Raw genomic sequence first — 21,489 nt, forward strand, 5'->3', positions numbered from 1 at the left:
TTTTTCCCCGCCCCTTTTCAAGTCTTTGCTACGTATACAGCACAATTCTGAGAAAATATGAAATACAGGGCACGGTCCTGTCCCCTGGAACTTAACGAATCTGGGTAATGAAACTACTGGAAGGTAATCCACTGTAAAGGTCCCCCAGAGGCAATACGCTGGAATACAAAGGGAAGATTTTACTGAAGTTGCAACAGGGGTTCACTGGATGCTTTGGCTACATCCCTTGTCGCTTTGAAACTTACATGTTTGTTTCTCTTTTCCCCAACCTTCTCCTCCCTGATCTTCTTTGCCCTAACCTTCTCCTCCTGATTTTCTTTCCCCTACCCTTCTCCTCCCTGATCTTCTGATTTTCTTTTCCCTAAACTTCTCCTCCCTGTTCTTTTCCCCCTCCCTGATCTCCTCCTCTGGGCTCTTCTTTTCCCTAATCTTTTCCTACCTGCTCTCTCCTCCCTAATCTCACTTTCTCTGAATCGCTTATGAAAACCCCCTGTATAAAAACCCCCTACTCCTGCTGACGTGAGAATCATTGTTTCTCCTTTGCTAGCCAAGCAAGAAACCACCCTTTTTCCTTCTCGAGACCGTTTTCTCTTGCTGGATTGGCATCAAGGCAAGGACAGCTTTCTACGCCAGGGACCGCTTTCTACACCAAGGACAGCGTTCCACAACGAGGACTCTAGTACAGGATCATGGAGCCAGAGAAGGAGAAGACCGGGAGGCTCAACAGCCAGAGGAGACGGGTCCCCGACTGGCTGATGGGGACGCCCGAGGTAAGGATACCCCCCGGTTCGGATCTCGTGGACAGGCAGCCCGAGCCCAAGAGAGCCCGGTTGTCTGGCATCGTAATGGCTGAAAACTGTGAAATAACCCACGAGCAGCTATGTGAGCTGCTCAAGTATGCAGTTCTGGCTCAACCGGTTATTGAGAGACCCAGGTGGTGCCAGCTTCTGTACGGAAAGCACCTGAGCAGAACAGTGGTTGTCATCCTTCAAGGGATGAGTCAACTCCACTTCTACAGGTTCTATTTGGAGTTTGGATTTCTCCGAAAAGCCTTCAGACACAAATTCCGCTTGCCTCCTCCATCATCTACTTTTCTAGCTGATGTTATCGGGCTACCAAATCAAAGGGCTGGATATCTGCCTAAGACCATGGGAGGATCTTTACCGTCCGCCAGTACAAAACCCGAGGTCGACCTGCAGAATGACCCCGTCATTCAGAAGTATGGCTCTCAGAAGGTGGGCGTGCTGCGATGCCTTCTGACAGAGGAGGAGATGAGAACATTTGACTTTCCGTTACAAGGTTCTCCGGACTGTGAGGACTTTGTAACTACCGGCTGTAGTGCGTCTGTCACAGAGAACAGCCCTCTCTTTGGGCTGGACGGAGAAATGTGCATCACGTCCAAGGGGAGAGAACTAACACGCATCTCACTGGTTGCCGAAGGGGGCTCCTGTCTCATGGATGAGTTGGTGAAACCCGATGAGGAGATTGTAGACTACGCCACCTGCTATTCAGGGATCACGGAGGAGATGCTTAAGCCGGTGACGACGAAACTGAAAGACGTTCAGAGGCGGTTAAAAGCACTGCTTCCTCCTGATGCGGTGTTGGTAGGTCATTCCTTAGACGTCGATCTCCGAGCACTGAACATGATCCATCCGTATGTTATCGACACCTCATTGCTTTACGCCAGGGAGCGGGGCAGAAGATTCAAGCTAAAGTTCTTAGCCAAAGCTATTTTGGGCAGGGACATTCAACGTTCGGAAAGGGACGGTCATGATCCCACAGAGGACGCTACCGCGACCCTTGAACTGGCTCAATATTTCCTCAAGTATGGCCCAAGGAAGATTGCAGAACTCAATCTGGAGGCGCTATGGAGAGCCCAAGACCCAAGAAATGTCAGAGAAAAGTTCCAGTACCCCTACAGAGGTGCTTTAACTTGTTTCGATTCGGCGCATCAGAAGCTCCTTTTTGTAACCCGAGAGACAGATGATATTGAACTGCCTTCTCCTGAAGATTGTGAAACTATTAAGTGCCTTTCCAACAGAGAGGTCTTTGAGCAGGCCCGAAGGCAAGTCCGCCTGTACCCCTTCAGCATTATTCGGTTCTCTTTTGAGCCCTTTTCACCTCTCCTCACTGAGGAAGTGAACAAAAGGATGCGGGTCAAGTGGACAGAGATGTCAACTATCTACGCTGGGCCCTTGAGCAAAGATTGTAAACTAAGTGCTCTGAAGAGGCTGTTTAGGAGCTTTGGCCCAGTTCGTACAATGACTGCTGTTCTGGAAACGCATCAGCCTCATCTCTCTATAGAGTATGAAGTCCTGGAAGCTGCCCAGCTGGCCATCGAGTCCTTGAATGGCGTTCTGGTGGAAGGTGTGTACATAAAGGTACAGAGACCTGTGACAGAACTCACTCTGGATTGTGACACACTTGTTAAGGAGCTGGAACGAGATTCTGAGAACCGAGCCACTATTTATCTGTCTGGAGTTAGTAAAGATTTCTTAGGACATACTCAGGAACTACCGAACCTCTTTGGTGGCCTGGAAGCTGTGATCGTGCCTCCAGATGCTAAAAGCGGAAGACAGGAAAAATACTGCTTCCTGCAATTCAAAACTTTTGGCAATGCCCAGAGGGCCCTCCATGTCCTCACAGGCAAGGACTGGAAGCTGAAAGGCAGGCAGGCCCTAACGCCCAGGCACCTGCACGCGTGGCTTAGGCGCTCACCACCTGAATCAAGAAGGCCCGCAGGTCTGACAGTTAGACCTCCTCCCTCAGAGCGGGAGACCCTGCAGAACTTAAAGGCGGAAAACGCAAAGAGTGCAGCCCGGCGTTGGAGCCGCAAGATTGGAAGGCTCTACCGAAGCCTGAGCCCGGGTACCCTTTGCGTCATCCTCCTGCCAGGAACCGCTAGCCCTCATGGATCTCTCTCTGGCCTGGGACTCATGGGAATAAAAGATGAAGAAGAGGAAAGCGCCGGCCCAAGCATGGGTTTGTGAGTCTCATCCTTCCTGGGTGATGGTGGAGAAGACGGTCAGGCTGCAGCTTCTCCAGAGACTGCTGGGCCTCTTGGTTCAGTGGACGGCTTTGTGTGGGAAGTTGGTGTGCCGGCTAACGGGTCTAATCCATTGACATGGCATGCACAAGCATTCAATGAATGCCTAAAATTCAAGCCTTCCTCATCTTAAGACAGGGGGGGTGGGGGAGCGGGAAACTAAAACAAAAAAAGACGCCACACTGTGCCCCATGAGTCTGTACAATTACTATGTGCCAATTGAATAAAATATATATATATATATATATATATATATGATTAAAAATAAAGTAAAATGGAAACAAAATAAACACAACTTATTATTAAACCAAAATAAATGGAAACGTGTTTGATATCTTCAGACGTTTAAAATTCCATTCATGCTATGTGACACTTTAGAAATGTGATGGGATCTGAGTGGAGCGAATGAGCCCAGTGGTTATGTGGTTGAGTCTCAGAAACTGGTAAGGCTTGCAGCGTGGCTGACCAACTGACCGAAGGGCAGATTGCAGAATTCAAAGAAGCTTTCCCACTATTTGACAGGAAAGGGGATGGAACTATACTATACTAACAAAGGAATCGGGAAGTGTAATGAGATGGTCTCTTGGGTGGAATCCCACAGAAGTCGAGTTTCAGGACGCGATTAAGGGAGTAGCTGCTGGTGGTAATGGTAAAATCGACCTCCCTGAATTTCTGACAATGATGGCAAGAAAAAGGAAACACAGACTTAGGGCACTAGGTAACATGTGGGGCATGTTGCATCAGAAAGGAGGAAACCGAACTTGCTGCCCGCTTCCGGGTCCTGGGGCCACCTGTGGCTAAGAAAGCGCCTGGGGACCGGCCAGAGGGCGTTGCCTGGGTTGTGAGGAAAAACCAGATGACCTCTAGGACAGGCTCAGAACCCTTCTGCCCTCTGGACAGGCTCGGGTCTCCCATTAGGGCCCTTGAGATGGGTGAACACGTGAACTCTCCCCACCCTGCTGACCATTATCCTGATTGGCTCCTGTGCCTTGTATTAGCTGTGTGTGTTTTCTCAATAAACTGAGAGGGTGGAAAAGTGCCTCCAAAGATCCGATGTCCCACAGGGACATCCCTCAGGCCAAACTAAAGGTCAAACTCCACCTGAGATTCCTTGTGGGTTGAACAGTGGCTGCTTCCCCTATTAGGCCCTCCCTGAGCCCTTGGAATAGTCCTATATTTGTCATACAAAAAGCCACTGGGAAAAGGAGAATGTTACTGGACCTAAGAAAGATTAATGAGCAGATGATACCCTCCATCCCTCGGGATTTGACTCTCATTGTGATTGATATCAATGATTGCTTCTTTTCTATTCCCCGTGATCCCCAGGACTGCAAGTTTGCCTTCTCCGTTCCCTCGGTTAACTTCCAGGGGCCAGACCAAAGATATGAGTGTGCGGTGTTTTTTGTCTTAGGCCGTGCTGCCCATCTGGGGAATCTTTCCTGCCCCAACCCCGTTCCTCCCGGCCCCTCCACTCATCCATCCTCTCCGCCTGGCCCCATCGCTGTCTCCACTCCCTGGAGTTGAGTTTTTTGCATAGTGAGAGATAGGGGCTTAATTTCATTTTGTTGCATATGGATTTCCAGGTTTGCCAGCATCAATTTTTAAGGAGGCTATCTTTTCTACAATATATGTTTTTGGCACCTATGTCTAATATAAAATAACTGTAATTATGTGGGGTTTTCTCTGTATTAAAATGTATCATAATTTAACCAGTGTACTACTAACAATTTGATTAGTGCAATCTTTTTTGCTACCAAAGTGATGCTAAAATACATTTTAGCTCTAATCAGAGATGATTTTACAATAAAGCTAATGAATCTCAAGCATAAAAGAGTCCCTCACTTGCACTGAATTTCAAAATCAAGTCTGTAATCCAGGTTAATGGAAACCCTAGCTCCTTAGAATTTCATGGCCTTCGATTGATACTCCTGGCAGAATACATACCTTTATGTTTTTTTTTTTTTTTTTTTTTAAAGAGAGAGGGGGGGAGAGAGAGAGACAGAGAGACAGAGAGAGAGAGAGAGAGAATTTTAATATTTATTTTTTAGTTATCGGCGGACACAACATCTTTGTTTGTACGTGGTGCTGAGGATCGAACCCGGGCCGCATGCATGCCAGGTGAGCGCGCTACCGCTTGAGCCACATCCCCAGCCCTACCTTTATGTTTTTAATATTAGTTATTCAGGTGCCTGTCCTGCCTTCCTCCCAGATTTATAAACACCTTGAAAACAGCATGTGAGGCTTCTGTTCCATATTCTACCCAGTGCCAAGCAAAGCGGCTTTCATATAGCAGACATTCAAATATTTGTTGAATTTATTTTTGATATGATGAATATATAATCAAAATCAGTTATTGCATATATAAATAAACCACTTCTACATCCCCTTAAGTACAATTTGAATTTGGATTCTACCCATGAGATACCATCACTGACAACTTTGCAGGTTTAATGATTGTTCATTAAATCATGTAAAAATAGTATACTGCAGTAGCCTAAGGTCAAAGTCCTACAAATTCTACCTATTTACTCTCTTCCCATCTTCACCAGTTACTATTAAGCCACTGATATTACAATTTCTATATAACCTTGCAAAGAAAGTGAATTCACAAATATTAAAAAGATTTAACATTTTATTGAAGCCTAAATACATGCTGGCTATGGCTTTCTCGTTATCTTTAATAAGAGATCTATTACTTTGTCAAATTTCACTTATCAGAAATAGTTGGATCCTTCCAAAAGCAGTATGAGGTACTAGAAAAATCTTCAACTTGTGTGCAGTGTTTGCCAGTTAATTCAGAAGAACTCAGGTTAAGGTGGCCAGAATGCATAGGTGTTAAATTAAATGAGATACATAATTTTTCATTTAAACAATACAAAGTTTAGCAGTGTTGTCATCAGTAATAAATTAGGCATCATTTTTCCTTGAGGTAAATAAAATCCTGTTAAGAGCTTATGTAGGGGATCCCAGAACTCCTAATAAGTACTCTGAAATGCATCACTTGGTACATCTGTTAAAAATAGTTCCCAAGTCCCATTCTTACAATGATTTCTCCAGATCGTGCAACTAAAAAATGATTCCTGTAACATAGCTTTGGCATCACCTGGGAAAATGTCAAACTCAGTCTCTCCTCAGCCCTACTGAATTAGAATATGCATATTGAACAACATCCGTAGGAGAATCATATGCACAATCAAGTTGGAGACTGCACTAAACTATGTCCTTTTTCCTTCCATCTCCTTTCAGTTTGTGTCCTTGATTCTGTGCCTTTGTGTCTACTTTGTCAAATTTCACTTATCAAATTAATTTAATTAATTTTCCTCTAATTACCTCCTTTTTGCTTATATTTTTGCTGTGCACTGTACTTGAAATATACAAAGGCCTGAGTCAAACAAAGTTGCTACCACCATGGAGTTTATGTTGTCTTCAGAAAAACAAGACAACTAGTAAAATCAACAGATGAAATGAAATAGGTAATGACTGGAATAAGTTAAAAAAGAAAGAAAATAAGAATGAGGCAGATATTATTAGTATCCTTATTTCTAAGCATTTCCAGTGAGGGAAACTTGCTCTGTACTAGAGGTACAGAGGTTGAAGTAGACTGGCCAAGGGCCATTGCTTGGAAGCAGGAAAAGATCCCTAATTGTGAGTTTTTTTCTAGATACCACTCTTACCCTATGAAGGAAAATCACATGTAGGAAATACTAGTGTACTCAGTGGTGCAGCAGGCCTTTATAGGAAATATCCATCTCATAGCACTCCTGAAGACTAGCATGAAAAATTCCCCATTTACAGATGAGAAAACCAAGGTTCAGAAATTATATGCCCAGATCTGCCAGAGGTTAGACTTGAGCTGAAATCTTTCTGACTCTGCTTTTCTATACAACCTAGAATAATTACTGACTTTGTCTGATACAGAGAGCACACCCTAATATGATAAAATCATTTTTAAAGTTTCATCCTGGCCACAGTTACACAGGAATGTAGAAAGTTCACAGAACAGTGAGAATGTCAATTTATTTCCCTACTAAGATTTTTAAAGAAGTAAAATAAAAAACAACTACTCCAACACAAAAGTCAGCAGTCAGATGTCCAGACTCAGAGGAACTCAGCAAAGTAGGCCTTGCTGAATTAAGTGTGCCTTTAACTGGTGTTTGGGTTGAATGTCCTTTTGCAACAAACCGATCCACAATTGCTGCCATTAACACGGAGTTCATTTTCCAACTGAGTGGACAGAATTGGGTGAGGTTGTAAAGTTTGGTTGTTCCATTTTCAATATTGCTTGCATTGTGTGAAGTTAATGGGTCAGAAGTAATCTATGTGGACAGGCCAAAATATTTCCAGCAACAAAGTCCAGAAATATTTTGGATGGCCAAAGCAAACACAACCCGGGATGAGTTTAAGTCATGAGCTGCCTTTCTCTCCAATTCTCTCACCCCAGTATTCAGGCATAAAAGTGCTACCCTTAGCACCAATCACATGTTTTAATTGTGTTTTGACACACACTGAGTGGACTGTGAGCCCATGCAAAATAATAATTTAATGATATACAACAACTCTTCCCTTTGCCCCACATTTCTCAATTTTTTTCTGGATAATGAACTAATAATATTGAAAGTCATGTTTTACTTCAATAATCTATAGCTAAGATCTATTGAGTATTTATTTTATTGGGCTAATCACTTCATATAATTATACAATTAATTCTCAAATACTCCATTTTAGAAAGAAAGAATGAAGCATCAAAAAAATTGAGTTATTTCATCAAGATTTCATCAGAAGTTGGAGAGTTAAAATTTAAATGAGCAACCTACAAAGAGTGTCTTTTCTACACACATTAATGAAGATTTTCATATTGAACACTTTGAGCGTCTACTTCAGCACCATCTTTGTTTCCTCTATAAAACTTTATCACACTTACATTGGTCATTTTCTTTTATTTTTTGTCAGTTTTGTTTATTGGAATGGAAGTTTCCAAAGAGCAGGTTTTATGACTTATGTTTATAATTGCATTCTCAGCAAATATCATACCAATCAGTGTTTCTAGAATGAAAAAATAAAAAGAATTTAAATGAGTAAGAAGTCAACCTTGAGAATCCAATTCTGAGAGTCATTGCAACTTCCTAACAAGTACTGGACATAAGTACCAGCTACATCATCCCAGTGTGATCCAGTGCCATCCTCCCATTTGAAACCTAGAACCCAGCCAGTTCTAAGATTGGAATCCAAGTTTTAGGGTTGCTTACCCCATTCCTCCAAACTGAATCTTTGCCAGCTCTGCTCAGGTCACTTCTTATGAAAGGGTCGGACTAAAGACTTTTACAAGTCTCATATTCATTCATTCATTCATTCATAGCCTTCTATCCCATACCTCGCAATTATGTAGATTAGCACTTCTGATTCTCTGGTGATCCACAGGAAACTTGCTCTGAGCTTCCTGCTCACAGAGAATTTTAAGCCTACCAAGTACACTAGCTCTCTAGAAGCTCATATATCACAAAGAACTGGTAGTGCCACCATCCTGGAATGAAAGAACCACAGTGTTTTTCTTTTTCTTTTCTTTTTTTTTTTTTTACCACTGGAGGGAAGTTAATGGTGAAAGGATACCTATGATCACCCAGGTGGTGATGAGAAACAAGGAAACAGAGGCCAACAATTCCTGATACTGTTTTTTTTACTAAAGCCAGAATGAACTTGGCTGTACATCAAGACATTGTCCCAAGCTGTGTTTCTTTCTGTGCTTATTTTAGTGGAACAAAATATAAGGAAGAGATTGATGAACACTACGTAAAGATCAGAAAACTATGGAAAAAGAAGAAAAAGGAGAGACAAGCACAACCACCATCTCTCCATTGGTAGGAAATGGGGAAGTAAAACATCTTTGTCTACTCCTGGAAACCAGCTTTCCACACTGTAAAAAAAAAAAAAAAAAACACAAAACTTTCCTCATGCAGCCACTTTTATCCTGTAACTGCTATATACCTAGCCCAGGAATAAACCATGCACAGTGAGCCCTCCCACCCAGCCTTCTCTTTCCTAGGCCCAACTCTGTTCCAGCTCATCAAATTGAGTTTTATTAAGCAGCTCTTTACCAACAAATTCATTTAGTAATCTCATTATCCATATTAGTATGTAGATTTGTTCTGGAATGATTGATATTCCAAGTCATAATTGTCCAAATTCAAATAATATTGAAGTGAATATTTTTAGTTGCCCAAGATATCTTTTTTTTTTATAGTAACCTGGTTTATTGTTTTGTTTTGTTTCATTTTGTTTGTGAATGTTGGTTCCTATAACATAACTCTGGGGATAATAATTCTTGGCAAGTTTACCTTTCTAATTTGTGGCTTCTCATTTGTCTTTGCTCAAATGTTATTGATCTTAATTATCTACTCACTTCATAACGCCTCATCTCTTTTTGGTTACAGTCAAGTTTCTAATGTGAGTTATATGGCAGCCTGCCTCAGGGCAGGGAGGGAGGCAGGGATGGGGTATGAAGAGAGGATGTCTGAGTACCAGTGGAGCTTGGTTCTCTGGATGCTGGGGTTCCTCACTCTCTAGTCATTGCCTACCCAGGCCAAGTCCCCACTTTTCTAGTGCCATATTCCTCTTGGTGAGGCTTTAGAGAGCAGTTGCACAGCTTTGTCACTTAAAATTAATTTCCCACATCTCCTTTCAGTTTGAATATTCTATGATTAAAACAACTAAATTACTCAGGGTTCTCCAGAGAAACATAACCAACAGAGGATGTGCTTGTATTTACACATGTGTATGTAGTGTGTATGTATGTGTGTGTGTGTGTGTGTGTCTGTGTGTGTAGCAGCTCATTGTAATCCTAAAAAATGTTGTCACAGTGTTTATCAATGTCACTTTAAAAATGAGAAAACTGATGCCCCAAGACATCTGTTTAACAGAAATCTTCCAAGGGTTCTCAGTGAGGAAACAGCAAAAGTCTGCACTCTTTGCCTCAACCTGTTTCCTAGTGCAACACTATTTTGTACAAAATATTCAACCTCATTATCTCATCTTCCTCTTCTTTAAAACAGAGGAAATTGCAACTTAACAAGTCCCTAAGCAACTTGGTGAAACCCTGTCTCAAAATAAAATAAAATTGGGCTAGGGGTATGGCTTAGTGGTTAAGCACTCCTGAGTTCAATCCCTGGTAGGAGAGGAAGGAAGGGAGGGAGGGAGGGAGGAAGAAAGGAAGGAAGGGAGGGAGGGAGGGAGGAAGGGAGGGAGGAAGAAAGGAAGGGAGGGAGGAAGAAAGGAAGGAAGGGAGGGAGGGAGGGAGGGAGGGAGGGAGGGAGGAAGAAAGGAAGGAAGGGAGGGAGGGAGGGAGGGAGGGAAAGAAATTGTCCTGCCCTAATTGCTTCCTGGAATTTCTTTCTTGATTTCCACAATTCCTGTGATCCTCATAGCACATTCACCTGGTTTGCCCCACAGGGGCACCGTTCACCAAACCATGCAGATGAGCTTAGACCTTGTGATAGGAAACGCTCCAGTTTTCAGAGAAGAGTGTCTTGAGATGACACAGGATTATGGTTTTCATTTCTGTTTGCTGGGATAATGGAAGAAATTCAAGACTCTTTTAAAAACTGGTTAATATAAAATTAACATAGGTAAATGTTTACCACAAATCTGGCATTGGGCTAAGCTCTTCCCATGCCTTCTCTCCTGGAAGTCTCAGATACTTAAAATATAGGTGTCACCAAGAGAGGGGTCAAGGTAGGATTTCAGTCCAAGGCACTGGAATGAAAACCTGTGCTTTCTAATATTATCCTTTACCAACTCCTAGGACTGGTATGGTTATTAGGACCTGATGAAGTTATTATGGAACTTCAAGGCACATATGAAAGGTAAAACTCCATTTTATATAAACCATAATGTACATAAATTAAGTTCCTCAAGCGGTAGCTTTAGTTTTGTTCAAAAGGTTAATAATATTGTCTTCACGAAAGTCTTGCCATTAATTTTAGCTTTCATTTTTTTTCACTTAAAATGTATAAGTGCATTTAATTAACATTTTGTTATTCTACTTTTGATATTCCTAAACACCAAGTTATTCTAGTATTTATTAAGAAAATCAGAAAAAAATATCCTTTTTATTTCATTGACAAATGTTTTTTTACTTGGATATAGAAAGTCTGGATTTAATAAATTATTCTTGGTTTGAATTCAGGCAGTGTTGAAGGCCAGATGTAGTTTTCATTGGGAAAAAATGAAAGATGCTGCCTAACTTGCCATATCTAACTTCCCAGAATATTTGTTATCCTGAAGAATTCAAACATCAGATGGAAAAGTGTTGCATTTGTGTGAAGGAGGAGAAAAAGATGATATTTATTTGACAATCTTGTATAATGTTTCATATCATATTTTTACTGTCCTTTGTGTATTTAGATAGGTTTAGATATGTGAGGATTGCCCAGAAATGCATGTGTACATGGTCATGCAACAATTCACAGGAGGGATACATTCTGAGAAATGCTTCATTAGGTGATTTCGTTATTTTGCAAATATCTTGACCCAAGCCTCCAAGGTAGAGCCTTCTGCACCCTGGGGCTACATGGCAGGGCCTATCACCCTAGGCAACAAACCCACCATGCTGTTATACTAAATTGCAACACAATGGTAAGTATTCTGTGTCACGACCCCTTGCCCGCAAGGAAGACGCAACTCAGGAATCTTCTTTCAGCAGTTTATTCAGGCCCTTGATATTTCTTCTTCTTCCTCTCGGATGCCCCTCCCAGCCTTAATAAAGCATCTCAAGCCCCAATGCGAAGTGCCACGTGGAGCTTTCTCATAGGGTGGTAAGGGATTGCGTGCCAATTCTCCATATAAGGAGTTGTTTATCACAGGCCACAGTGGAAGCCGGCGCCATCTTCTAATGGCGGCCACGGTCTATTAGAACGGCTCACCACAATTCTGTATCTAAACATAGAAAAGACACAGTAAAAAATGGTGCACCTGTGGAGATCACTGACCATGAGTGGAGCTTGTAGGACTGGAAGTTTCCCTAGGAGAGCAGTGAAGGCCTGGGACATTACTATGCCACTCCTGCAGACTTTATAAACATGGTCTACACTAAATTTATTTTTTAAATATTTTTCAATATAGGTTTACCTTAACCTACCATAACTTTCTTACTTGATGAACTTTTTAAAACTTTATGACTCTGTGATAACATTTATCTTAAAACACAAACACACTATATGGCAATGTTGTCTTTCTTAAAATCCTTATTTTATAAGCTTTTTTTAATTTAAAAAAAGGTTTTTTGCTTTTTTTTTCATTTTAAACATTTTTCTTAAAAACTAAGACAAATATATACACATCACCCTCGACCTAGTGTCAGGATCATCAATAACTTCTACCTGCTCATCTTGTCCCACTAGAAGGTCTTCAGGGTGCTATAGTTTGTAGCTAGAATGTTCCTCAAACGTCCCCCAAAGGTGTTGAAGACTTGGCCCCCAGCCTATGGTGGCATTAGGAGATGGTAGAACCCATAGAAGGTGGGGCTTAATGGGAAGTAATTAGGTCATGGGGGGGGCATGACTTCAAAGGAGGTATTGGAACCGTGACGCCTTTCTCACTCTTTGCTTCCCAGCCACGATAAGTGAACAGGCCTTCTCTGCCACCCAATCCCACTGTGATGTACTATTCTACCTCAGGCCCAAATGACCATGGACTAAAATCACTGAAAGTTGGGGTCTAAATGAACCTGTTTCTTTAGTAAGATGATTATCTCAAGATTTTGTCATGGAGATGGAAAGCTGATTAACATGAGGTGTATGGAACTGTCAACTCTGGTGAGAATGATGCTTTCCTCTGTACTACCTCCTGGAGGACCCATCTGAGACTGTTTTACACTTAACTTTTTCCAATAAGTAGAAGGAGTACACTCTGAAATAATAATAAAACATATAGTACAGTAAATACATAAGCAAATTACATAGTCATGTATTACCATCATCAAGAATCATGTGCTGTGCATGATTGTATGTGCTGTGTTTTTTTTATGGCTGGCAGTGAAGTTTATTCACATCAGCATCACCTCAAGCATTTAATACATCACACTACAATGTTACAACAGCTATGACTTCACTAGGCGGCAGGAATTTTTCAGCTCCCTTATGATTTCACAGGACCACTGCAGTTTGTCACTGACCAAAACGTGGCTCCATGCTGCATGACTATGTATTTCAACTGTCTTTTATCTGGAGTGTCTTGAAAAAAACGTATTTTTTTCTTCAAAATTTAATAAAACTAATACAAATAAATAGGTGATAACATGATTATTAAAAGGAAGAATATGCGAAAACTCCTTCTCAATAAATTCTCTAAAAGCTAGTGGAGATTTTCCTGTGGGAATAATTTTCTCTACAAGAAACAGAATAGAGCACAGCACAGTTTAAAGTCTCAACAATCTACCTTTTCTAATATTACTAGAGGAAAACACCAAATTTTTGGTAACTATGTTTTCTAAAATTGCTTTTACAAAAATCAGTGTTTGCTTTGGGTTTGTTAAGCTAAATAATATTGTTTTAAAAAAAAACAAAAAACAGGACAAGCAGGGTGTGGTTGGGCATGCCTGTAATCCCAGCAGCTCAGGAGGCTGAGAGGAGAGGATCAAGAGTTCAAAGCCAGCCTCAGCAACAGGGAGGTGCTAAGCAACTCAGTGAGACCCTGTCTGTAAATAAAATGCAAAATAGGGCTGGGGATGTGGCTCAGTGGTTGAATAACCCTCAGTTCAATCCTGGTACCCCCACCCCCCTCCCCCACAAAAAAAGAAAAAAAACAGGACAATATTTAAAATTCAAAATTTGAACATATTCATTAAATATAGGAGTGAGTATGAAAAGGAATAAGGATTCAGAGGTGAGAGATTTATAATTCAGATTTAAAGGACAGGGCCAGTGTAATATCCCCCTTGCTGCCATGGCTTTTAGATATAGCCTGGACTTTGCATAAGCTCTCGAATTCTCATTTACTCCTACAATTATATAACATTAAACTGATATTCAATGTGCAAGGAAAAACATGTAATTGGGCGTACGTGGGGGGTGAGGAGTGGGGATGTGTTTAACCAACTCAACACTAGATGGCTCTAGTTACAAAACCAATGCATTTTGGAAAGCCTAAAACCCTAGACCCTTGTCATTCTGAAAACAGATGGATTCTAACCCACTCATTCAAATTCTGCTATCTTCCAAAGTCTTGCAGGCATTCAGAATAGTATTGAGCATTTATGTTTGTAATATTATGAATTGCCAAAAGAGCAGGCATAAATCCTAGAAGTCCTTACGGATAAAAACAAGAAATTGTACTGGCATAGCCTTGAAGGATGTATATTTAATTTGCTCTATAAATATTCCATTTTATACTTGTATAGTACTATATTATTTTTTAGTTACTTTCACATATATAAATTCATTTTATCCTCTCTGTAATCAAGGAGGGAGGTAAGGGAGGTAGATGTTTTCCTCATTCCAGGGCACTGAGACACAGGCAAAGGTAGAGGCTTACTCAAGGTTACATAGTTCCTAAGTTGCAATGTTGGGATTTGAACCTCAAGGTCCTGATTCCTGAGTCAGTGTTCTTTTCTACACAACAAGCATGGAAAGGAACTGGGCTTTTGCCCTCCATTGTATTTCTGAAATAACACTTTTCACCTTTTAGCACGCACCCCTCTATTTAATTATATATCTCCACCTACCTAACAAAGTTCAAAAACTAAATGTTAAATTCCTAGAAAAATTAAAACCAATGAAGAAATATTTTATTGAGGTGGGAGAAAAAGAATGACCAACTTCATATCCTTAGTAATCTTTGGTTTGGGAATTATATTTATGGTCTCTGTTTGGTATCCTGTACTTCTCCTTCATAGTATGTATCACAACTATTCTGAGTTCATCATGAAAGTATTTGCTTCATGTACCCTCTATCTGCTCAGTTAACCACTGAATCACTAAAGACTACTGCAGTATTTGGCAAGCTTTTAAAATTGTGATCAATGATAAAAAAATAAAATTACAATATAACAACTATACACAGACACACAGGTACTTGAAAAAAATCTCATGAACAATGCTTGCCCTTTCTAGGTGCAATTCACTTGGTATTTTCTATTCTATGTTTTAATACATTGGATATAACCTACTTTATTGATTATACAGCTTACCAATAGACTCAACACTCATTTTAAATAATTATCCACCTAACAAAACTCTTTGTAGAGAGTAGTTCTTCAGTAGTTGTTTAGAGAATAAACAAATACCAGGCACTAACTGGGTTTATTTTTACAAAGTTAAAAAAAAAAAAAAAAGACTTGGGCTGAGGACATGGCTCAATGGTAGAAGATTTGCCTGATATGCATGAAGTACTGGGTTCAATTCCCAGTGCTGCAAAACAAAAAACAAAACAAAAAATCTTGCCATCCTAAGTACACTGAACTCCCTGTTTCTTGTCCCAGGAACACAGACTTTCACCTGCATAGCCCTAAGTGTCATCAGCTGGCCAGGCTTACGAGATGAGCTGGGTTTAAAGGAGCTGGCTGTATCAATAACTAAGAAAACAGTGAAGAAACCACGCAGCACACAAACAAGAGTTTCTAAGAAAGACGGCAGGATGGCTCGGTGCCCCTAAGGGTCAGCTCCATGCTGGGCAGTTCTGTAAAGAGCAAGAGAGCAAGCACACCAGAACCCGCCCCCTATTAATTGGGGAGAAGACATTTGATAGAGTATTACACTCAAAGAAGGCAAGGGGTAGGGTTTTGAAGGGTGGAGTCTTGCTTGGTGATGTCTTGTGGTCAGCAGACTGAGTGACATCTTGGCAAGTCACACTCATCTCAGGTGCTGTGTGGGATCACAGGCAGAGAGAGAGAAAAGGCACATTTGTGTCCACACAGCCCAATCAGAAGGCAACGCCAGACCAGTCCCCTCATATGCTCAAACGTGCATGGCTCGCGACACCTGAGAAAAAGAAAAGCTGATCTATCATTTTCCACTTTATTTCCAACCACCACATCCCTGTTGCTGTAAAAAAATGCTTTAGAAAATCAAAAGCTATAACTTAACAATGCCATCAAATTCCTTATGATCATAGGCTCCTATGAGCAATACATGAATTGTGTTTTCCACATGACTGTAGTCCTGCTCCGTTGACAGTCAGAACTTACCAAATAAGGAACTGTTGTTTTATTTTTGTATCTAGTTTTTATGCACTAAATTTTTACATCCCAGTGAAATTCATATTTTGAATATCTAACCCTCATTGCAAAATGTTAGATGAGTTCATTAGTGTGGGACCCTGGTTAGGACTATTCCAATTATTGAAAAATGAGACTCAGGATTTCTTTTCCTGCATGCATGCACCTAAGCAGGCCATATGAGGATACACCCAAGAATGTGGCCCTACTGGTAATTTTGGACTTCCAGCCTCCAGAACTATGAGAAACAGATGTCTGTAGTTGAGTCCACCAGTGTGTGGTATTCATTTATAGCAACCTGAACTGAGACACTAATTAAAACTAATAGCCCTGACTGAAAATGGTTCAAATTAGATTTCTCAGCTTAATGAAGTAAAAATGATACACATTCAGTAGAAACTGTACTTCAAATTTTCAATCTTGATCTTTTCCTGGGCTAGTGATTTGCCATAGCATACTCTCTCGTGATACTAGGCAGTGGTAGTAAGCTACAGCTCCCAGTCAGCCATGCAGTCAGAAGGGGACAAACCACCACTCCCCACTGCATCATGTCACTAGTCTATAATGTTCTGTAGGTTAAGTATATTAAATGCAAAATCAACTTAAGGTATTTTCAACTTATAGTGGGTTTATTGGGAAGTAACCCAGTGTAAGTCAAGGATCCTCTGTAGAGCTCACTATTTTACCTGTTATATTTTGCTGTTTCTATCAGAAACCTAAAAGTCTCAACTTTCCTTTTTTTTTTTTTTCCTTCCTCTCCACTTATCACTATCCAGGCAACCAACCAAATAAAGCAATTAAGGAAACCCTCCCAGGAATGTCACTCTTGACATATGAATATGTCAGACCAAACTCAAAATAAGAATTCCCCATTCATTTGGGAATCATTCAAACCTAGGCTGAACTTTCCCTGGAAAAACCAATAATATTGCTTGGTGAAGGGATCTACTCTGAGGAAGTAGAAGGATATGACCCTCAAATAACTGGCCGGATGGGACATGAATGCTTCCCTACCTCTCACTCCAAGAACACAATTATAAGGCAAAACAATTAAAGGGTGCTTTTGTTAGGCTCTGATATGCATTGCATTGGGAAAAGATTAGGTAAATCAAAAAAGTTTTTCTCATATTTGAGAACTGAAAACTGTAGGCAGAACTAGTATTCTTTTATCTCCACTTTGTATAATCATAGATATGCTTAACTGGTACGTCTTCCTCTGTCTATATTATAGAAGAATTGCTGGTTCTGTATTTTTCTATAAACAAAATGTTCTCTTAATAGTTTTTTCCTATAAAATTAAACTCCAAATGAGATGATCTTCTAATTCTACTTTTGGAGCCCGTGGTTCACAACTCTTAAACCAATATTTATTCAAAATTAGGAAGGTTTCAGCTTTTCTTCTTATTTTTTTTTTCTTTTAAGTGGCCTTTTACCTTTCAGGATTTCCTCTACAGAATGAAGCCTTAACTAGAGAATTTAGTAGGTAGAGTATATCTTTTAAAATTCCATTTCTCTACTCCTTAAGAAACACAGTTACCCCTGAGATTTCACAAATGAACAATAGCATCACCCATAACCCCAGTGTGCAGTTGATTGTTATGCTTTCTCAGAGATGGAGCCCTCTCAAAATCTGAATGAGCAGCTTGCATAAAAGGAAGAACATTTTCCTCAACCCCATCTGGCCTTTACCTGTCCACCTGGTTATGTAAATGCTTTGTGTATGTTCAGTTTGTAAGCCAACATCTATCCACATACTTGACCTAAAACACTGCACTTCACTCATGTAATACAGTGATAGAAAAACCATAAAACAAAGGAATATTCTCCTAAATTGCCTTAGCCTTAATATCACTTTGGCATAGTAAAAAAAAAAAAAAAAAAAAACAAGGAAACTCAGATGAAGTAAAGCTTAGTTACCCAAATTGCAGTGAGTTCTACTTTTTAAATATTTAAGTCAATAAAATCCCTTCAAAGACTGTTTACCCCAATGTTTTTTAATGCAAAATACATTTCAGTTTTGCAAACAAGAAAGAAGAGTAGTTTTGTAGATTCGGTTTGGGTTGTAGTGACCCAATTATCTGGTCAAAGGGCTGCATGGATGCAAGAGACAGGGCGAGTTAAAGTTTAACTCCCAGGAATTGTAAACCAAACCTAAAGCCACTGAACCTTTGGAGTTTGATATGACGATTAGAACATAACCGGAGTGACACGTTGAATTCGCCATAATCAAGGAAACTTCTCCAGGTGGGGATCTCTGAAATTACTCAGGTATGGTCCACTCGTTTTGTTTTCTGTATTTCAATTCGGAAACTGTGCATTGTGGTACTAGTGAGGATGCATGAAAACAGCTTTTACTCTCTTCTATTCCTAAACCTAATCAGGGAAAAAAAAAATCCAGTTTGCTTTTACAATAACAAAATGAAATGAAAACAAAATAATATATTGGAATGGTCACATGATCTCAGAAGGAGATGTCTGCTATGTTTTGCTCCTTGATCTAAAACAAAAGTAGCTCAGGACTGTGGGGTCAAGAGTGCTAGAATGCTCTGAGAAGTTTATTTAGCTCTAGCCAGACATCATGCAGAGCTGTGGTGGACTTCCTGTCCTGGTCCAAGGACCCTGGAAACAGAAATGTAATTAACAGGAAAAATAATAGTAACATCCCTGGTAGATTCGGAGTTCTCTGTACAGGTCATAATTCCTATCATATTTTAGACTTAATGAATTCAATTATCTCCTTCACTACACTACCATAAAAAAAAAGAAAACCTTGTGGTGAATTCTTGCTATTTCCTCTGCCATTACCCTGCTAACCAAAAGAATGCCCTAAACTATTTGCTTTTGATTCTAGCAAAAAAGAAAACAAAAACAGTTATGGAAAATTACTGACATTTGTGTGTTAAAATTCAACCTTGGAGTGGCTAATTATTAGATAGTTTCCACAGTTTGGACAACTGTACTGTGGTGGATATATTTCCCATCATGGTATTTAACAGGATTATTCCATTCCTACCAGAAATCTCCTCAACTCTTTAATTGAAACACTTTTGTTTTATGATTACCCAAGTTAAGTTCCAAAATAGTTAAATAGACAAGTTTCTTTATTAAAAGAATTCTCAGTTGAACATTGTGTATCTTCAAGAAGATGAAGAATGCAATATTATATGTATATTTATAGGATTAATACTTTGCAAAATATACACTCTTAAGTCTTACTCCATTTATAACTTAGGAGCATCAAAAGTGTGTTGCATTGGCCTGAAGCACTCTTTATAACATGATGGAAGGCCCAGTGGGAGGATAGATCTGCGAAAAGAAGTGAAATCACTTACTTGTCAAAGCAGTAAGACTTTCTCCAGTTAAATACAGAGCAATAAAGAAATGACTTGCAGAGGTCAATCTTAAGGATGTTTTCTGGAACAACATTGATACTACCCATTTTAGACATTTTGTACATTTCACTGCTCCAATTTATTATTTATCAAGTGTAAGGGAAGTGAAAGGATAGTTGGCAAGAAAAAGAAATAAGTTGTTATGGGCAGACATTATGACACAATATATCTAAAAATCACTGACTACTTTGTCATTTCCAGCAGGGCTAATACCAAGTTAGTTTTGAAGTATTTCAAATATCAACATATCCTACACTGTACTGAATGGTTAATAAGTGTAGCATAAAAAAGCAACTCCATAGTCAAATAAGTTGAGGATATGGTGTTAAAGTGTCCTTCTTACTATTTGATATATGAGTCTTTTGAGTAATAACATTAAATAAGTACCATATTGTTAAATGCAGTTCCAAGCAGTCTCCATACATTTATCTCATGTTATTCTCAGAACAACCAGATGAGGTAGACACTATCATGACAAAACTGAGTTACAGACAATTTACCTAAGGCTTACTGTCACTCACTTAGCAATTGACGGCTCCCCCAGCCAGGTGGTCTTACTCCAGAGCGCTGATAGGGAGCCATTTACACAAGTGTGGGGGATTTGCTATGTGTGTAAATAGGTCCATTCATTGTGCATAACCAAGAGAGTAGGAAGTGTTTTGTTTCCTAAGCTGGACAACAGAGTATCTTCTTCCAGGAATATTTATTGATGCTTCTCAGAACTGCTATTCCTTGGAACAGAGATTAAGGAAGAATAAATCATTTTTATAGCTCATGCCTGGCATTCATAGCAGCCAGAATCAATTGAAATCATCACTTTTGAAGTTATGGCAGTCAAATATGTCTAAGGTCCTTACATTCTCCATTTTCCATCAGCTATGCCTGGCTGAGAAGCTTTTCATAAAGAACACTGGACTTTTCTCCAGACAAAGCTGGTCAGAATGCTAGTTCCCAAATTCTCTTAGGCATATAAATTTGTGCATATTATTTGACTTTCTTGAGTCTTAGATTCCTCAAATGTGGAATGGGTATAAAATCTACTCCACAGAATTTTGGGACAATGAAATAAAATGATAAAGCAAAATAGTTAAGCACAGTCCCTGGAGCTTAGGAATTCAGTAAAACTCTCTTCCCTTTCTGTTTCCCTATTTGTACCAATCTCCAGAATAACTTCCTAAAACTTATCATTGGTTTTTACTAATGTTTGAACTTACCTAATAGTTCTTTTTTGTCAAAACAATTCTATTAAAATAGAAAACTATGTAAATGATGAAGTTTTGAATGATTGCAGATCCTATTCCATTTATTCAGAGAAACAACCTTAATTTTTTTAAATATTAGCACACACAGTGTATAGTTTTATTTTAGAGAATGTTGCTCAAAACTCCCAAAGCCCAGCATACTTTTTGCTCAAACCCACAGGACACTCTGGTAAAAGTGTATACTCATTTCATCACACAGTCAGTTGATGTTAAAATTCTGTCATAGTAGCTATCTTTTAAAATACTGTCATTTCAGGGCTGGAGTTGTAACTCAGTGGTAGAGCACTTGCCTAGCAAGAGTGAGGCACTGGCTTTGATCCTCAGAACCCCATAAAAATAATAATAAATAAATAAAATAAAGATTTTTTAAAAAATACTGTCATCTCTTAGAAAGCAGGGTAGTACTTTGGGTACTATTGCACAATGGCTTTCATTACCTTATGTGTCTCTAAATGACTCAATAAGTTCAAACAAGACAGTATTGATCGACAGAGGATAAACACCATTTTATCTTATTCATGGAAACAGTAACCAGGCTCCTGTAAAGTGCAGTTCTAACAGTCCAAACTCCCCCAGGAAAAGTGG

The 21,489-nt window shown here is 39.7% G+C and overlaps 2 protein-coding genes across 4 annotated transcripts in view; both read left to right on the plus strand.

Annotated features, from left to right (window-relative positions):
• Window positions 1-402: 402 nt before the first annotated feature.
• LOC124101082 (RNA exonuclease 5-like) lies at window positions 403-2,990 on the plus strand. The gene has a single exon (XM_046456800.2). It carries the CDS (start codon window positions 690-692, stop codon window positions 2,988-2,990), a length of 2,301 nt encoding a protein of 766 aa, XP_046312756.1. The 5' UTR covers window positions 403-689.
• A 15,419-nt stretch (window positions 2,991-18,409) lies between these two features.
• A1cf (APOBEC1 complementation factor) overlaps window positions 18,410-21,489 on the plus strand; it is a 75,983-nt gene continuing 72,903 nt past the window's right edge. For 2 of the 3 annotated variants that reach the window (XM_046456783.2, XM_046456784.2), the window contains exon 1: window positions 18,410-18,518. The gene's annotated coding sequence lies outside the window, so the exon portion shown is untranslated. The remainder of the gene's footprint in view (window positions 18,519-21,489) is intronic. The other variant, XM_046456786.2, reaches the window with a different exon arrangement.

Source organism: Marmota monax, unplaced genomic scaffold (assembly GCF_021218885.2).
Source record: "Marmota monax isolate L192 unplaced genomic scaffold, Marmota_monax_Labrador192_F-V1.1 WCK01_AAM20220418_F8-fsc00166, whole genome shotgun sequence".
Lineage (NCBI taxonomy): Eukaryota > Metazoa > Chordata > Mammalia > Rodentia > Sciuridae > Marmota > Marmota monax.